The sequence below is a fragment of the Plecotus auritus genome (genome assembly GCF_963455305.1).
Source record: "Plecotus auritus genome assembly, chromosome: 3".
In the NCBI taxonomy this organism is placed as follows: Eukaryota; Metazoa; Chordata; class Mammalia; order Chiroptera; family Vespertilionidae; genus Plecotus; species Plecotus auritus.
Genome location: NC_137772.1, coordinates 223,345,139 through 223,362,861, shown reverse-complemented (window position 1 = coordinate 223,362,861; position 17,723 = coordinate 223,345,139). Strand labels below are relative to the sequence as shown.

General features: G+C 50.3%; 1 protein-coding gene and 1 pseudogene across 3 annotated transcripts; both read left to right on the top strand.

Annotated features, from left to right (window-relative positions):
- The first annotated feature begins 91 nt into the window (after positions 1–91).
- NAGA (alpha-N-acetylgalactosaminidase) lies at positions 92–11,515 on the top strand. Of its 2 annotated transcripts, none has more exons than XM_080659996.1 (10): positions 92–188; positions 580–664; positions 1,668–1,803; positions 2,343–2,514; positions 2,989–3,166; positions 3,492–3,586; positions 4,310–4,471; positions 6,144–6,341; positions 7,365–7,508; positions 8,198–11,515. In XM_080659996.1, exons 2-10 carry the CDS (start codon positions 649–651, stop codon positions 8,330–8,332), a joined length of 1,236 nt encoding a protein of 411 aa, XP_080516122.1. In that variant the 5' UTR covers positions 92–188; positions 580–648; the 3' UTR covers positions 8,333–11,515. The 2 variants fall into 2 exon arrangements, with proteins under 2 accessions (XP_080516122.1, XP_080516123.1); XM_080659997.1 differs by having other exon boundaries at positions 93–188; positions 7,433–7,508; positions 8,198–8,840.
- Positions 11,516–16,643: 5,128 nt separating this feature from the next.
- Positions 16,644–17,119, top strand: LOC308243665 (ubiquitin-conjugating enzyme E2 D1-like; annotated as a pseudogene). The gene has a single exon. The product of its transcript is annotated as a ubiquitin-conjugating enzyme E2 D1-like (transcript).
- The last annotated feature ends 604 nt before the right edge of the window (positions 17,120–17,723 follow it).

Below are 17,723 nucleotides of genomic sequence, written 5' to 3'. Positions count from 1 at the left end.
GGAGGTTCGGAGAGCGCCGTGCCCTCAGAGGGCGGGGCACGGCGTTGCTGGAGGGGTTCTGATAGGTTCCAGGGGAAGGCTGGCCGCCGTCAGGCCCCGCCCCTCTGGAACGAGGTCGGAGAATCCGGCGACTGCAGGGCTTCGCGGCTGCGGGGGGCAGAAGCTGTGGGGGTCGGAGGAGGTGGCAGGTGAGTGCCGCGGGCCGGGCCCTCTGGGGTGGGGGTCCCCGCGCTGTGACTGCTGCCTTTGGCGGCCAGAGGCGGCCACCCAGACCCGGGAGGAGTCCAGAGCCTGGTCTCGGCCTGGCGTCTCCCCTCTTCCTGGGCGACCTGGAGCCGGCGCTGCCTGTATGGCCCCGGCCGGAGGAGGGCCGCCCTTGGGCTCTCGGGGCGCCCAGCACTGAGGGGGGTAGGAGGGCGGGGGTGAGGTCTGATGTCCGAGACACGTTGTTTGGTATTTCTGAAGGAAGAAGGGCAGTGATGGCTGGGCAGGGAGTGGGGGCAGTGAGGGCGGGTTGGGAATCCCCGCCCCGGGCTGGTCGGACAGTAGTGACGCCAGTACTTTCCTAACGTTTCTTAGCTTCCCAAGCCCAACATATAAAGCGGTAAAGCAGATCTGGTCCGCTCCTGAGACGCTGAGTGCAGAGCAATGTTGTGGAAGACAGGTAACCTACATGGGAGGGGGTGGCTTTGGGAGGGCAGGTGACCAGCTGGGGTGGGAGCTACGTGGTGGGAGTCCGGTCCTCTGGTGTCTGGGCCTCCTCCCCTGATGTGGGTGTGCCATGTGGGAGACATGTACCTCTTTTTCTTGGAGCTGGGCGGGGAAAGAAGGAACTGTTCCCCCTGAGGAATCAGTTCCCCTCTAAAGTGCAGTTCCCCAATCTTATGTGATATCAACATGTGCTGAGAACAACCCTGTAAAGTCGGTACATTAACTCCATTTTACAGATAAGGAAACTGAGGCCCAACAGGAAAAGGGCTCACCCCGGGGAGCTGGCTGTGTGCAGGTCCCACCTGGCTGATCTCTCTTTTTTTTTTTCTTCTTTTAAATATATTTTTATTGATTTCAGAGAGGAAGGGAGAGGGAGAGAGAGAGAGAAACATCAATGAGAGGATCATCGATCGGCTGCCTCCTGCACGTCCCCTAATGGGGATGAAGCCTGCAACCCGGGCACGTGCCCTTGACCAGAATCGAACCCAGGACCCTTCAGTCTGCAGGCTGATGCTCTATCCACCGAGCCAGATCAGCTAGGGCCTGGCTGATCTCTTTAGCCCTTCGAGGTTTCTTGGGGATCTCTGGTGGAGAGCAAAGACCTGGGTGGGACTCAGGAGACCCGGAGTCTGGCTACAGTGGACTGTCAGTTCTGTGTAATGGAGTTGGTCTGGGTGTAGAAAGGATATGACCTTAGCTATTAGTTTTTGCTAATTCTAGCACTGCTGTGGCAACAACAGCAAGTGTGGACATGCCCAGGCCTCAAACACACTGACCTGCTCCGGGCACCATCTGCTCACTCACTGCATGCGGGAGCCAGCAGGTGCAGGAAGAGCCAAGTCCGCCTCAAGCCCAGGAGTTGCTCCTCTAGTGTGCAGGCCGGCAGCCTGCGGAGGGGGTCGGGCGAGGGCCGGGGCCAGGGGAGCCACTCATAGTCATCCCCAACCCCCCTGCAGCCCCCTTGCTAGCCCTGGTGGGCCAGGTGCTGGTGCTGGAGAATGGGCTCCTGCGGAGGCCGCCCATGGGCTGGCTGGCCTGGGAACGCTTCCGCTGCAACATTGACTGTGAAGAGGACCCAGAGAACTGCATCAGGTGAGTAAGCACCACACCACCTGACAGGCTGTGCCCAGGGCCCTGCAGAGTGGGGGCAGGGAGCAGAGAGTCAGCGAGAAAAGAGAACAGGGTCAAATCCCCACCCCCCATCTCCCATCCCAGAAAGGCTGCAGCCAGAGGTGACTTTTGGGACATCTGACAACCTCGTGACATGCTTGGGGCCTCTGGGGCCTGTCAGGTCTGTGGGGCAGGTACCTTGTTGTGGACCCAGCCCCTGAGATAATCAAAAGGAGATAACTGGTAAGGCTAGGCCAGACCTCACAGTGCTTCCCCTGGCTCAGTCCTGCCCCTTGGCCTGGGGGCTCGACCATCCCTTTCAACTTCACCTCGCTTAGGGCTCATGACACTGTGCCTGGGGTCATTTACAGTTGTCACCTGGCTTAGTCTGCAGCTGACCCCAAGGCCAAGGTTCTTGTAGTCTGGATTCACACAGAGCATCTGAGCGGCTCTCAGGAAGGTGCCTTGGATGAGGAACTGCTAGGCCGCTAAGCTGCTCCGTCCCCTGCTCCTTTTGCCAGTGAGCGGCTCTTCATGGAGATGGCTGACCGGCTGGCACAGGACGGATGGCGGGACCTGGGCTACACGTACCTTAACATCGATGACTGCTGGATTGGTGGGCGCGATGCCGAGGGCCGCCTGGTGCCTAGTCCCAAGCGCTTCCCCAACGGCATTGCCTTCCTGGCTGACTATGTGAGCCCCACCCCAGCCCTGCCCCTTGGCCTGGGGGCCCGATCACTCTTTCCACCTCACCCTGCTTAGGGCTCTATTTCCACAATCCCTGAGAACTCAGTCTGATGGGGAAACCAACAAATCGCTAGTTTTGGCCCGCGGTGGTGGGGGGAGCCAGGAAGGGCATCTCATCCACCTGGGATTTCAGGAAGGTTCTCCAAAGAGAAGGCAGTTCTTGAGCTGATAGCGGAGAGATGACATTTAAGGCAGAGGGGATGGCAGAAGCGAAGGCCTAGAGGCAAGAACCAGCCTGTGGGAGTGTGTGTGTTGGAGGGAGAGGAAGACCACAGCTGGCCGAGGCCAGCCAGCAAGCAGAGCCCTCTCCTTTGTCATTGGGACACTGGAAGGTTTGAATGGGGCTGGGCCAGATGCGCATGTGAGGTGGCTCCCTGAGGGTCCTGCCTGAGCCCACTATGTCCGTGGTTCCCCCCGCAGGCTCACTCCCTGGGCCTACAGCTGGGCATCTATGAGGACATGGGCAATTTCACCTGCATGGGTTTCCCAGGCACCACGCTAGACAAGGTGGTCCAGGATGCTCAAACCTTCGCCGAGTGGAAGGTGGACATGCTGAAGCTGGATGGCTGCTTCTCGACCCCGGAGGAACGGGCCAAGGGTGAGTCGCACAGCTGGCTGGGGGCCATCAGGTAGACAGGGAGGGATGGTCATGAAAGGGGCCCCAGTGTCCACCTGGCTGAGCCTGTCTGTATGGCTCCCAGGAGGTGGTGTTTCCCAGTTCCCCTCACCCAGGGGCTCCCAGCTCCCTAAAGATGGCTGGGCACCGTGCCCCACCTGGGAAGTGTTTGCAGCATTGGGCACAGGGGCAAGCACCTTGCTGAGCCTCCGTTTCCTCACCTTTGGTGGGAGAATGTTTGGGTTGAAGTCCTAGGTTGTTTCCTGCACCTTCTCGGTCCTGAAATGTGGGGGTTGGACTTCTCCAGGGTACCCCATGATGGCTGCTGCCCTGAATGCCACAGGCCGCCCCATCGCCTTCTCCTGCAGCTGGCCAGCCTACGAAGGGGGCCTCCCCCCCAAGGTAAGCCATTCTGTGCGCCCACCTGGCAGTGTTCCCCACACCTGCCTCCTCCCTCCTGTGCAGTCAGGGCTGCTCTCACCATAGTTGCCCACGTGCTGATTGGTAGGTCTAGAGAGAAGGTCCCAAGTACCCCAGAGGGCACCTCAGCCAGCCTGGGGTCTTAGAGAAGAAGCACCTGTTAGGTGGGCTGAAGGCATGGGAACCACACGTGATGCAGGCACACCGCACCCATCACGTGGTCAGAACCTGGGTTGTACCGAGTAGGCTAGGAGATCCGGAAGGCTGGTGAGGATAGGCAGGTGGGGCCCCAGTCTTGGAAGGGTCTGTGGGCGCCTCAGCAGGAGTCCTCGGCACTTAGGACACTACAAAGGGTGCGGTCAGACCTGCAGACCTGAGGGAGAACGCTGGCGGAGGGTGAGACTCACTGCGGGAACACAGGGTGGGTGTGGGGTGGGTGTGCAGCAGGGATGTTGGTGGTATACCACCTTGAGCCCATACCCTGGGCTTGACCCCAGTGGACAGGGAAGGGCAGGACAGGCTTCTGGCACCAGCATCCATGGAGCGGAGGCCCCAGAGCAGGGCCATTCTCATTCCTGAACAAGCTAGGGTTGGTTCTCTGCCTTTCCCACCCTCTTGTCTCCTGCTGAGCCTCCCCAGCCCCTGTGCAGCCGCCGGGCAGCAGAGGGTGACTCCTGTGCCGGACTCTGCCTCCCTGACACCCAGGTGAACTACAGTCAGCTGGCAGAGATCTGTAACCTCTGGCGCAACTATGACGACATCCAGGACTCCTGGAGCAGTGTGCTCTCCATCCTGGACTGGTTTGTGGACCATCAGGACATTCTGCAGCCAGTGGCAGGCCCTGGACACTGGAACGACCCAGACATGGTACCAACATGGAGGGGATGTCCCAGGACCCATCCCCAGGATGGACTTGCTCCCTCTATCTGGCCGCTCACTGCCGGGTTCTAGATCAGTGTCTCTGAACCAGCTGCATTAGGCTTGCCTTGGAGCTTATTTACAATTCTGTTCCCAGGGCCCACCCCCCCCCCCCCCCCCGTTTTGGATCAGAATGTTGGGAGAGGGCCTGGGAATGCCCATTGTTGACAATCTTCCCAGGCAATTCTGATGCTTGAAACTTGAGAACTTGGTCTGCAGTGACTCTAAGTAAGACACTATTCCTCTGCGGAGTGAAAAATATGGGTATTTCACACCTTCTGTCCATTTCCTTCACTAGCCTGTCCTCACCCAGACCGCCTCTGACCCTTCTTTCAATGCCCTGCACCCTGTCACCCTCCTGCAGAGCCTCCACCGGCAGAACCGGCCCCTCGTACCCACCTCACTCATAGGCCTGGTGACTTCAATATTTTTACAATTTGTCTTAGAGTTTTATAGCTATCTCTTCATTTAATCAAGCATTTAATACCAGTGATGATTAAAATAATACAAATACTGGCCAGATAGTGGGGCATCTGGAGAAACAGAAATCGGCCTGCCTTAGAGTTCTAGCTCTAGCTCTGCCATGTACCTTAGGCAAGTGGCTTAATTTTCTCTGTGCCTCCGTTTGTGTGTGTGTGTGTGTGTGTGTGTGTTTAATTTTAGTAATTTTTGTCTTTTAAAATATTTTTTATTGATTTTGAGAGAGGGAGAGAGAGAAACATCAGTGTGAGAATGAAACATTGATTGGCGGCCTCCTTGTGCCTCAGTTTTGTCAATTGGAAAATGAAAATATTAACAGTAGCCACCTTATATATAGAGCTGTTTTGAGGGTGAAATGGATGACCCTTTAAAATGCCTGGCATATGTACAGTGCTTCGTTAAGTTGGCATCACTAAGTATGTAACATTGTTGTGTGAGCAGTAATCGTTTGTGTCCCGTCTGGATTGGTTGCCCTGGGTCAGGTGGTTAGGGCAGATCGGTTGCCCTGGGTCAGGTGGTTAGGGCAGGTCGGTTGCCCTGGGTCAGGTGGTTAGGGCAGGTCGGTTGCCCTGGGTCAGGTGGTTAGGGCAGATTGGTTGCCCTGGTCAGGTGGTTAGGGCAGATTGGTTGCCCTGGGTCAGGTGGTTAGGGCAGATTGGTTGCCCTGGGTCAGGTGGTTAGGGCAGATTGGTTGCCCTGGGTCAGGTGGTTAGGGCACATCGGTTGCCCTGGTCAGGTGGTTAGGGCAGGTGGTGGCTACCGGCAGGAGCAGGGACTCTGTCTGGCTCCGGGTCTGGTTTCCTACCACTGCCACCCTGAGTGTGTTTCTTGACTTGCGTGTTTCAGTTTACAAACGCTTTTGGCAACAGGATCCCATTGGATCATCTGAACAGCCTGTGACATGGCCAGCACCCCCTTTTTTGTGAAATAAGAAGCTGAGGCTCAAATGCAAAGTGACTCAACTCATCCGAGGCCACACTGCTAGGGAATGGTGTTTGCCAAACCAGGCTCCCCATGTGGCCGTGCCTCCCACCTCCATCTTCTCTTGCTTCAGCTACAAGCTTGGGGTTGGTTGGGGTTGGTGCCTGTACCCTCCCCACTGAAGAGGGCAGGGCTGACCACTTCTCTCCTCTGCCCCCAGCTGCTCATTGGGAACTTTGGCCTCAGTTTCGAGCAAGCTCGGGCCCAGATGGCCCTGTGGACAGTGCTGGCCGCCCCCCTCTTCATATCCACAGACCTGCGTACCATCTCCGCCCAGAACATGGACATTCTGCAGAATCCACTCATGATCAAAATCAACCAGGATCCCTTAGGCATCCAGGGACGCAGGGTTCTCAAGGTATTGGGGTGTGGGGAGAAGGAAAGGGAGACTGAGGGACTAGGCTCCCCTGAGAACAAGCCTGCAAGATTGGGTGCATTCAGTTGAAGACTCTACTGGGGGCTATTCCACCTGTCCCCCACTTGCCTGGTGAGGGCAGGGCCAGAGCAGGGCAGCTCATGGGATTTGGGGGAGGGAGACGTCACCATGCAGTGCACAGGGGACAGTGAGGCCTCGCAGGTTGGAAGTATCGGTGTCTGGCAGAGAACTGTGATGTCTGGTAGAGAACTGGGGCTTCCCTACAGTGTTAGGAGTTGTATGAGCCTAGGAATACAACTATTACTCGTACTGGTGTCTACTATTTATTGATCACCTACTGTGTGCTGGGCATTGTAGCTACATTTCCTCACAAGGGCGATACTCCTTCCGTTTTATGAAAGAGGAAACTGAGATTTGAAGAGTCTAAGTAACTTAGCTCAAGGCCCCACAATTAGTAAATAGCACAACAGGACCGGATTCCACCAGTGTTGCCCAAGTTTGTGCTCTTTGCACACTCCTTCCCTCTCTAGTAAGAAAAACCCTACACACCTGTAGGTGCACCTGTTGAGGTGGCGAGGCCCAGAGGAGGGAACTAATCCCTGCCAGGCTGGGACCTTCTGGAGGATGGGTTCACGCTCCTGGCTGCTCAGGGCAGAGTGCCTCATCCCACTAGCCACTCCAGTGCAGCAGCTGTCCACGTCTGTCCCTCCCATCATCCTATGCGCTCTCTGAGGCAGAACCTCCTGCAGTATTGCCTGTGTGTCCTGGCATGGGGCCTGGATACAGGAAGTGTTGGGGAGCATCTGCCATGTCAGGGAAGGAAGGAAAGTAGTGTTAGATAAGTTGGGGTACTGGAGGGCTGAGATATCACCACCCCCCTAAGCTTTTGCATGGAATGAAACTGTGGGCTGGGGAGGGGGGACCCAGGGCTCAAGGGAGGGCCAGGAAGGGGACTTCAGGGCCTGCCTGAGCAGGAACCCCAGCAGCAGCCATCTTCTGTCCCAGGAGAAGTCCCTCGTTGAAGTGTTCCTGCGGCCCCTGGACAATAATGCCTACGCCTTGGTCTTCTTCAGCCGCAGGACGGATATGCCTTATCGCTTCCACTGCTCCCTCTCCCAGCTCAACTTCACCAGCTCCAGCTTGTATGAGGTGAGCGCCCTGCGGTAGTGAGTGCCCTTTGCTTCCCTGGGTGGGAGTTGCTGGGGGTGGGCCTCACACAGGCCTCCCCCGAGCCGTGGGCCTTGGGTCCTGTGACAGGTGCTCAAGGGCAGCAGCAGGCACTGAGGGCCAAGGCTGGTGCTGCTCTGCACTGGTATCTTCAGGCTAAGCCAGTGGTCAGCACTCATTAGTTAACAGAGCCAAATACCAACAGTACAACGATTGAAATTTCTTTTGAGAGCCACATTTTTTAAACTTAAACTTCTTCTAACGCCACTTCTTCAAAATAGACTTGCCCAGGCCGTGGTATTTTGTGGAAGAGCCACACACAAGGGGCCAAAGAGCCGCATGTGGCTCGCGAGCCGCAGTTTGCCGACCACTGGGCTACGCAAACAGGGCTACTGCATATAAATGAGTCCCGTTACCCACTGAGGCCATGCTCCTCCCCTCACTGGTCAGCCCTTGCTGGCACGGTGCTCAGGTTCTCTGTGGGCGAGGCTTTCCCCACTGCCTACGTCTGGGCATCAGCTGGCTGTGCCAGTGGAGAAGTGACAGAGTCACAGCTCCCACTTCTGCAGTGCACGCTGGAGGCCCAGCACAGACAGGCCAGAGCCCAGGCTTCTATGTCCCCTGCCTGGCTATTCTTTTGGTGGCACTGGTTATGTCCCTCCCTGCTGCAGGCCCAGGATGTCTACACGGGTGGCATCATCAGTGGCCTCCGGACTGACACAATCTTCACAGTGATCATCAACCCTTCAGGGGTGGTGATGTGGTACCTGTATCCTATCGGGAAGCTGGGAACACATCCGCAATGAGGAGCTAAGACATGCGACAGGCTGTAGCAGCACCACTGCACCCAGACCATGGAGCCTCGGCATGCCGAGGGCCAGTAGGCGAGGTTCTCTGCTGCCCAGGCCCGCTTGGCAACTGACCCCATCGGACCCAAAGTGCATTCAAAGGGCCAGGTTCCACGAGCTGCCCAAGTGTGAACCCTCTTGGAAGCGTGTCTTGGGCACTTTCCTGTGGCCTCCTGGCCTGTAACCTTGTCTGCGCAGCCCCGCAGATGTTGCTGAACAACTCGGCAGCCGAAGCCACCATAGGCAGGGGCACTGATACCCATCAGGACTCCAGCCTCTGACCTTTTGTTGACTCCGAAATCAAGATTTGGAATTTTTCTTATAATTAGGAGTGGAGATCTGACCTCTTGTCAGGAACTTCCATGAATCACAATTGGTTTTCCTGCCCGGAAGAGGCCTTGCAGGCTGATACTCCACGGGAGTAACCTTGGCTCCCTCAGGTCACCAATAAAGCTGTTCTTTAGTCAAAACAGTTGTAACATGGACCTGGGGCCATGGGCACCTTCAATTAGGGACTCTGAGTGGCACTCACAGGGTGCTGGTTTCAAATCTGACCTCACATGGGAGATGTGGGGCATCTTCTGGTCCCTCATTTTCCAAAACGACCTGCGGATTGTACTCTGAGACAGCCCAGACTTGCCTCTCACCGGGGAGCCATCTCTGCTCTGCCCAACGCCGTGGTGGTGGGGTGACAGCGCTGCGAGGCGGAGCAGCAGTGGTCCCCGCCCCATTCAGATGGTCCAGGCTCAGCTGGCCATGACCCCCCTCTCCAGCCCCTCTGCTGCACCCTGAAAGGCCTGATCTGCTGAAGATTGTCCTAGGCACCTTTCCGCTCCTCCTCTCTTCTGACAGGGCTTCCTTCAGTGGCTCTCAGGGCCTGGGTGGGAGGGAGGGACTTCGGCTCTGCCTTTCTCCCACAGGCCCCTACAGCCTGTCCTCTGCCCTACAGTGCCCCTGCCCCCTCCCCTAGTTCCTCCTCGCCTAACCTGGCTGCAGAGGAGAGTCAAATCCCCTACCTGTGTCCAAAGACTTTGTGTTTTGAAACATGTTTTCTGTTCCTCCTCAGGGATTTAAAGTAAAAGAATGGCACACTCTTAATTGCCTTCCTTTGGTTCCTGTGTCCTAAGCCCTCTTCCTTTGGCTGAGACAGGGCACCTGTCTTCCTGCTGGCTCTTGTCCCCTTCTGGAAAGCTGGCCGAACAAGCTAGGTAGGTTCCCTTGGGCTCTGAAGGTGGGAGCACCCAGTGCCCCCGGCCTTGCACTGCCCTGCCCTGTGGGAATTCTCCGTGGATCTTCCACACTCTCTCCCTCAGGGTGTGAGGTCAGGTATGTACAGTGTGGTGTGCAGTGCACATTTCACAGTATCATCTGAACTTCCCGGAGCTTTGCTGATTGAGTCCAGGTCATCAGAGAAAGCTCCCTTTCCCAGGTGCTGTCTTGAGGCTGTCGCTCACTCAGGAGGAAAGAACCCTACCTCATCCCAGGCCTCTGCCCCTGGAGGCCTGTCACCCTCTGCACACCTCCTGCTCTGGGTCTTTGTCACAGAATGATCTCGGGTGGGAATGCTTCTTTTCCCAGACCCAGGAAAGATGTGGTGGAATGTAGTGGTTGAGACCATGGACTTGGGAGTTGGGGTCAGGGGTCAGCCTGGATTTAACCAGTCAATTCCTTTGCCTTCTAGATCCAGAGATGGTGACATTTCTTTACTTGCTATATAACTTGTCCTTTTATCCTGGGGGTGTCTGATTGATTCTATCTCTTTAGCCTTAATTCTCTCAGCACACACCCTGCCAATCTTCCAGGGCACTGTTGAACTCTCTTATACCCGAGGCCAGTGACGGACTCAATTATATTTTTCCCACTTCAAGGAAACCTTGTTTGGGCCTGAGTACCCTTTCTCTTTTTAAACTTTTTAGTATAGAAATTTTCAAACACAAAAATAAAGTGGTACAGTAAATTTCTGTGTACCCATCACACAGCTCCAGCAACAGGCAACATGTGCCATTCTTTCTTATCTTCCTTCCCACACATACCATTTTGCCTGTGAGCTAGGAGTATCTGAAAGCAAATCAAAGGAAACTCTGAACACCACTATGTAGTTCTAACAGATAGGATCTTAAAATATGTATGACCGTGAACAATTTTCCTATCCAACAAAATTAAAATATTAATAATCTAATAAACAGACTGTGTTCAGTTTTTGCTACTGGTCTCAAAAATACCTAACTATAGTTTGACTCAAAATCCAAGGAAGGGAATAACAAAAATGGTCCAAGAACTACTGAAAGTTTGTTTCCTCCATAAAAGCAATGAACAACTTGCCATGTTACCAGAATCAACTTTCACAGAATCCTGGAAACTAACCAAAGGCCTGCAGCAACTCAGCATTTGGTCAAGAAAAACAGTAGAATCTTGGTAAGAATAGAAAGCTTTGTAGTGTTTTCACTTACTCTAGTATCAAATTTTAAATCAGCTTTTAAGATGTTCAAAGAACTAAAGGAAACCATGTCTAAAGAAGTACAGGAAAGAATAAATGATGTCTCACCAAATAGAGAACATAAGAAATTATAGAAAGGAACCACATAGAAATTCTAGACCTGAACAGTACTATAACTGAGATGAACATTTCACTAGAGCAGCTCAATGGCTCAGCAAACATGACCAAGCAGACAGTCGGCAAACTTGAAGATGGGCCCATTGAATTAACCTGAGAAACAGAAAGAAGAATGAGGGAAAACAAGCAGCTCTGGTTGGGTAGCTCAGCTGGTTACAGCATTGTTCTGATACGCCAAGGTTGTGGGTTTGATCCCTGGTAAGGGCACATACAAGAATTGACTGGTGAGTGCATAAGTGGAACAACAAATCTCTCTCTTCTCTCTCCCCCATCTTCCTTTCTGTCTCTAGGGTCAATCAATCAATACATAAATAAATAAACAGAGACTCATGGGACACCATGCAACATACCAACATACATATAACGAATAAAAGGCAGAAAGGGTATGTGAAAAAATAATGGCTCAAAACTCCATATTTGATGTCAAATATTAATCCCTACCTAGACACATCATATTCAAACTCTCATAAGACAAAGACAAAGGGAGAATTTTGAAAACAGCAAGACAGAAGCGACTCACCACATACAAGAGAAAATACTTTGAGATCAATGAAAATAAATACACAAACTACCAAAAATACTGAAATACAACATACCAAAACTTAGGAGTGAAAGTAGTAATCAGAGGAAATTTATAGCTACAATTTGCCTATATTAAAAAGAGTAAAGACAATCCATAATGGGAGAAAATATCTGCAATTCATCTTTCTGATAAGGTACTTCTATTTAAAATATACAACTAACTTTTTTTTTGTTAATCTTCACCTAAGCATATTGTTTGCATTGGTTTTTATTTATTTTTTTATAAAGAGAAATTTTCCTTTCTCCTGCTAACCAGAAGCTCCCATCTCTTTTTATTTTTATTTTATTTTATTGATTTTTTACAGAGAGGAAGAAAGAGGGATAGAGAGTTAGAAACATCGATGAGAGAGAAACATCGATCAGCTGCCTCTGGCACACCTCCTACTGGGGATGTGCCCACAACCCAGGTACATGCCCTTGACCGGAATCGAACCTGGGACCTCTCAGTCCGCAGGCCGACGCTCTATGCACTGAGCCAAACCGGTTAGGGCTGCATTGGTTTTTAGAGAGTAGAAGGGAGAGAGAGAGAGAAACATAGATGTGAGAGACATTTATTGGTTGCCTTCCACACATGCCCTGACAGGGACCAGGGACCAAGCCTGCAACCGAAGTACTTGCCCTTGACCAGAATCGAACCTGCGGCCCTTCGGTCTGCGGGCCAATGCTCTACCTACTGAGCCAAACTGGCTAGGGCTATAAAGAACTCTTAACACTCAATAATAAAAACACATAAAAAATGGGCAAGTAATCTGAATAGACACGTTTCCAAGGAAGATATGAAAAGCCCATGCTCAACATCACTAACCATTAGGGAAATGCAAATAAAACAATGAGATACCACTTAACACCCAAAAGGTGGCTAAAGTAAGAATGTGAGGTAACAAGCATTGGCAAGGATATGGACTGGAACCTCATACACTGCTGGTAGGAATGTAAAAGTGGTACAGCTACTGTGTAAGATGGTCTGGCAATTCTTCAAGTGATTAAACATAGAGTTATGATATGACACAGCAATTTCACATCCAGGTATATACCCCAAAGAAATGAAACCGTATCTGCACAAAACCTTGTAAACAAATATTAATCCACAGTTTATAGCAGCACTATCTATATCAGCCAAAAGGTGGAAACAATGCAAATGTCCACCAACTGATGAATGAACAAACAAAATATGGTTAACCACGCAATGGAATATTACTCAGCCACAAAAAGGTGTGACAAGCTACATGGATGAACCTTGAAAACATGCTAAGGGAAAGAAACTAGACACGAAGACCACATATTATATGATTCCATTCATATTAAAGTCCTGAATAGGAAAATCTATACAGAGATTAGTGGATGTTTAGGCTGAGTGGGGAAGATGGGGGTAGAGGGGATGGCAGCTAAAAGATACAAGGTTTCTAAGGCAGGGGTGGGCAAACTTTTTGACTCGAGGGCCACAATGGGTTCTTAAACTGGACCGGAGGGCCGGAACAAAAGCATGGATGGAGTGTTTGTGTGAACTAATATAAATTCAAAGTAAAGGAGCGGAGGGGAGAGCAAGAGAACCCTCTGCTCTTTCGGCTCCGCGGGCCGGATAGAACAGCCGAACGGGCCGGATCCGGCCCGCGGGCCGTAGTTTGCCCACGGCTGTTCTAAGGTGATGAAAATGTTCCTAAATTGACTGGAGTGATGGCTGCACATTATGTGAATATACTAAAAATCACTGTATTATATACATTTAATTGGGTGGACTATATGATATGTGAATTACGTATCAATAGGATGTTAAAAAAAACTTCACACCTATGTCCATTGCAGTATTATTATTCACAATAGCCAAGATGTGTAAGCAACACAAATGTCCATCGATGGATGAAGAAAGAAAATGAGGTATAGCCCTAACTGGTTTGGCTCAGTGGATAGAGCGTCGGTCTGCGGACTAAAAGGTCCCAGGTTCAATTCCAGTCAAGGGAATGTACCTTGGTTGCAGGCACATCCCCAGAAGGGGGTGTGCAGGAGGCAGCGGATCGATGTTTCTCGTCGATGTTTCCCTCTCCCTATCCCTCTCCCTTCCTCTCTGTAAAAAATCAGTAAAATACATATAAAAAAAGAAAATGAGGTATAGCCCTAGCCGGTTTGGCTCAGTGGATAGTGTCAGCCCAAGGACTGAAGGGTCCCAGGTTCGATTACGGTTAAGGGCATGTACCTTGGTTGCAGGCTAGATCCCTGGCACTGGTTAGAGCACTGAAGGAGGCAACCAATCAATGTGTCTCTCTCACATTTATGTTTCTCTCTCTGTCTCTCACCCTCCCTTGCACTCTCTCTAAAAATCAATGGGAAAAAATAAAAAATCAATGGAAAAATATCCTTGGGTGAGGATTCAACAACAAAAAAAAGAGAGAAAAGAAAATGAGGTCCAGTCATACAATAGAATATTAGCTTTAAAAACGAAGGGCCTGGCTGCTGTTCAGTGGCTGAGCTTTGACTTATGAACCAGGAGGTCACAGTTCGATTCCCGGTGGGAGCACATGCCTGGTTGCAGGCTCGATCTCCAGTGGGGGCGGGGGGAGGTGCAGAAGGTAGCTGACCAATGATTCTCTCATCATTGATGTTTTTCTCTCTCTCCCTCTCCCTTCCTCTCTCTGAAATAAAAACATTTTTTTAAAAAAGGGAATGCTGTCTGCCGAAACCAGTTTGGCTCAGTGGATAGAGCATCTGCCTGCGGACTGAAGGGTCCCAGGTTCGATTCCAGTCAAGGGCATGTACCTTGGTTGTGGGCACATCCCGAGTAGGGGGTGTGCAGGAGGCAGCTGATCAATGTTTCTCTCTCATCGATGTTTCTAACTCTCTATCCCTCTCCCTTCCTCTCTGTAAGAAATCAATAAAATATATATATAAAGGAATGCTGTCACATTCTACAACATGGATGAATCTTGAGAATATTATGCTAAGTGAAATAAGCCAGTCACACAAAAAAACCAACACAAATACTGTATGATTTCACTTATATGAGGTATCTAAAGTAGTCAGTTTCATAGACAGTAGCATGGTGGTTACCCGGGTGTTATGATATGACACAGCAATTCCATGTCTGGGGTATGTGTGGGAGGAGGGAATAAGAAGTTGTTCAGTGGACATAGAGTTTCAGTCTTGCAAAATGAAGAAGTTTAAAACGTTAGAGAGTCACTGCAAACAGTGAGTACAGGCATCTTCCAGTTTCCCAAAGTTAGCATTCCTCTACTTCGTTTTTAGGAAAGACCTACAGTGTTTTTTATTTCTAGCATTTCCTTTTTTGTTTGTTTTTATTTTTAAATATATTTTTATTGATTTCATAGAGGAAGGGAGAGGGAGCGAGAGAAACATCAATGATGAGAATCATCAATCAGCTGTCTCCTGCACACACACCCGCTACTGGGGATCGGGCCCGCAACCTGGCATGTGCCCATGACCGGGATTGAACCTGGCACCCTTCAGTTTGCAGGCTGACGCTCTATCCAGAGCCAAACCAGCTAGGGCTAACATTTCCTTCTGATTGTTCCTTAGTTTCCATATCTCTGCTTACATTACTCATCTAGTCTTGCATCTTGTCCACTTTTTCAATTAGAGCCCTTAGCATATTAGTCAGTTGTTTTAAATCCCCAGTATGGTAATTCCAACATCTTTGCCATGTCTAAATCTGGTGCTGATACTTCCTCTGTCCAAGCTGACACCTAATAGTTTGCCTTGTAGTTTTATGAATGCCACGATGTAAAAGGAACTGAAGTAAGTAGGCCTTTAGTATGAGGCTTTATGTTTATCTGGCTTGGAGTTAGGCTGTGTTTACTGTTTGCCGTAGCTGTAGGTGCTAGAGGCTAAAATTTCTTCTGTGTCCTGGCTCTTGTCCCCTCTGCTTTGTATCTTTGTAGGGCCTAGAGACTTCAAATAAGGTCTGAGGTGTGCAGTTCTTTCCGTTGTAATCCATTATTATGCAGGGGCCTGGCTGATGTGGCAGAAAGGGTTGGGGAAGGGAAGCATTCTATGGTCCAATGATTAGGTGTCAGTCTTTTAGTGAGCCTGTGCTCCAGGGCTTTGCCGTTCACTGGTGTTTCCCAATGGTTGGGTACCCATCTCCCCACCACACACCCCTTAGCTGAGGCAGAAAGGCTAAAGAGCTCTGGGCTTGGGTATTTCCCTTCCCCCACAGAAGTAGGCTGAGTTGGGTATCTCCCTTCCCCAGGTCAGTTAGACTCTGGTTAAATAGTTTCTCTTGAGGGCAGGCCATGTTAAGGAGAAAAGAATGCTTTGGGTGTGTTTTCTTTTCTTTTCCAGGTCTTATTATTATATTTTTTATGTTTCCAGAGAGGGGAAAGGAGAGGGAGAGAGAGATAGAAACATCAATGATGACAGACAACCATCAATCGGCCTCCCAACGCCCCACACTGGGGATCAGCCCGAAACCCGGGCACGTGCCATGACCGGAATCAAACAGTGACCTCCTGGTTCTGAGGTTGATGCTCAACCACTGAGCCATGCCAGCCAGGCTCCGGCACTTATTTTAAATTTGTTTTCCAATATTCTATTATCGAAAAAGCAGAAACAAGAGTCTTGCCTGTGTCCCTGCTTGCACACTCGTGCTCGGGCACACACAGAACTGGCACAGGCGTCCGGAGCAAGCCAGCGAGTGGCAAGCCAGGGACCCACCACCGCTGAGCCAGCCAAGGAGCCAGTGAGCCATGCCCGCGATGACCCACGCGCTCCCCCCGCCCCCCCGCCCCAGTCCCGCAGCCGTCCCCGCCGGCCAGTGTCCCCTCCATCCTCCCTGACCCATGGCGCTGAAGCAGATTCAGAAAGAATTAAGTGCCGAAACCGGTTTGGCTCAGTGGATAGAGCGTCGGCCTGCGGACTGAAAGGTCCCGGGTTCGATTCTGGTCAAGGGCATGTACCTTGGTTGCGGGCACATCCCCAGTGGGAGGTGTGCAGGAGGCAGCTGATCGATGTTTCTCTCTCATCGATGTTTCTAGCTCTCTATCCCTCTCCCTTCCTCTCTGTGAAATATCAATAAAATATATTAAAAAAAAAAAGAAAGAATTAAGTGATCTACAGCGTGACCCACCTGCTCACTGCTCCCCTGGACCTGTGGGAGACCACTTGTTCCACTGGCAAGCAACTGTTATGGGGCCTCCTGATAGCGCATATCAAGGCAGAGTCTTCTTTCTCACTGTACATTTTCCGACAGACTATCCTTTTAAACCACCAAAGACTGCTTTCACAACAAAAATTTATCATCCAAACATAAACAGTAATGGAAGTATCTGTCTTGATATCCTGAGGTCACATGGTCACCAGCTCTGATTGTATCAAAAGTTTTACTGTCCATATGTTTTCTACTTTGTGATCCTAATCCAGATGACCCCTTAGTACCAGATATTGCACAGATCTATAAATCAGACAAAGAAAAATACAACAGACACACAAGAGAATGGACTCAGAAATATGCAATGTAAAATAATAAAATTTCATATATACCAGAGTACTGTAAAATCTAGGTTTTTTCCATTTTAGCAGTAAATTGAGCATTGTTTTTGTTTCACTGTATCATGAAACCCTTTGATTTTTATCCATTTTAAATGTATTTCTGAAGCAAGACAAAACAAACTTCCAAAAATACCCTTAAGACTGTGATGAGAGCATTTATCATTTTGTATGCATTGAGAAAGACATTTGTTATGCACTTTAAGATACTTGGACATCTGCATCTTCAGCTTACAAGATCTACAAAGCATCTGAAAAGTAACCAAATGATTTTGATGTTTTTACATGAGAAATACTGTATGTGTAGTCTGTGTTGTTTTATACATCTATTCAGATTTCATTCTTTGTTAGCTCACTTTATAATTTGTATTTTTTTTCTGTATAGACTAAATATATTCTACTTACATGTATGTCAACTCATTACTTTTTTCCTGTGAACAGTATTGAAAAAAACTGAACAGCTGATAATGAAATGAATTAACTGTCTGTCTCCCTTGTCTTAGGGTTTTCTATGTAGATCAATTGCAGATTTCTTAAACCTGAATGATCTTTACACTGTAATTCTCAGTATACTGATTATGGAGAAACACTTGTTTTGATTTGTTATACTTGACTTAACTTTATTGTAATGTGAATTGCACTGCTAAGTAGGAAGAT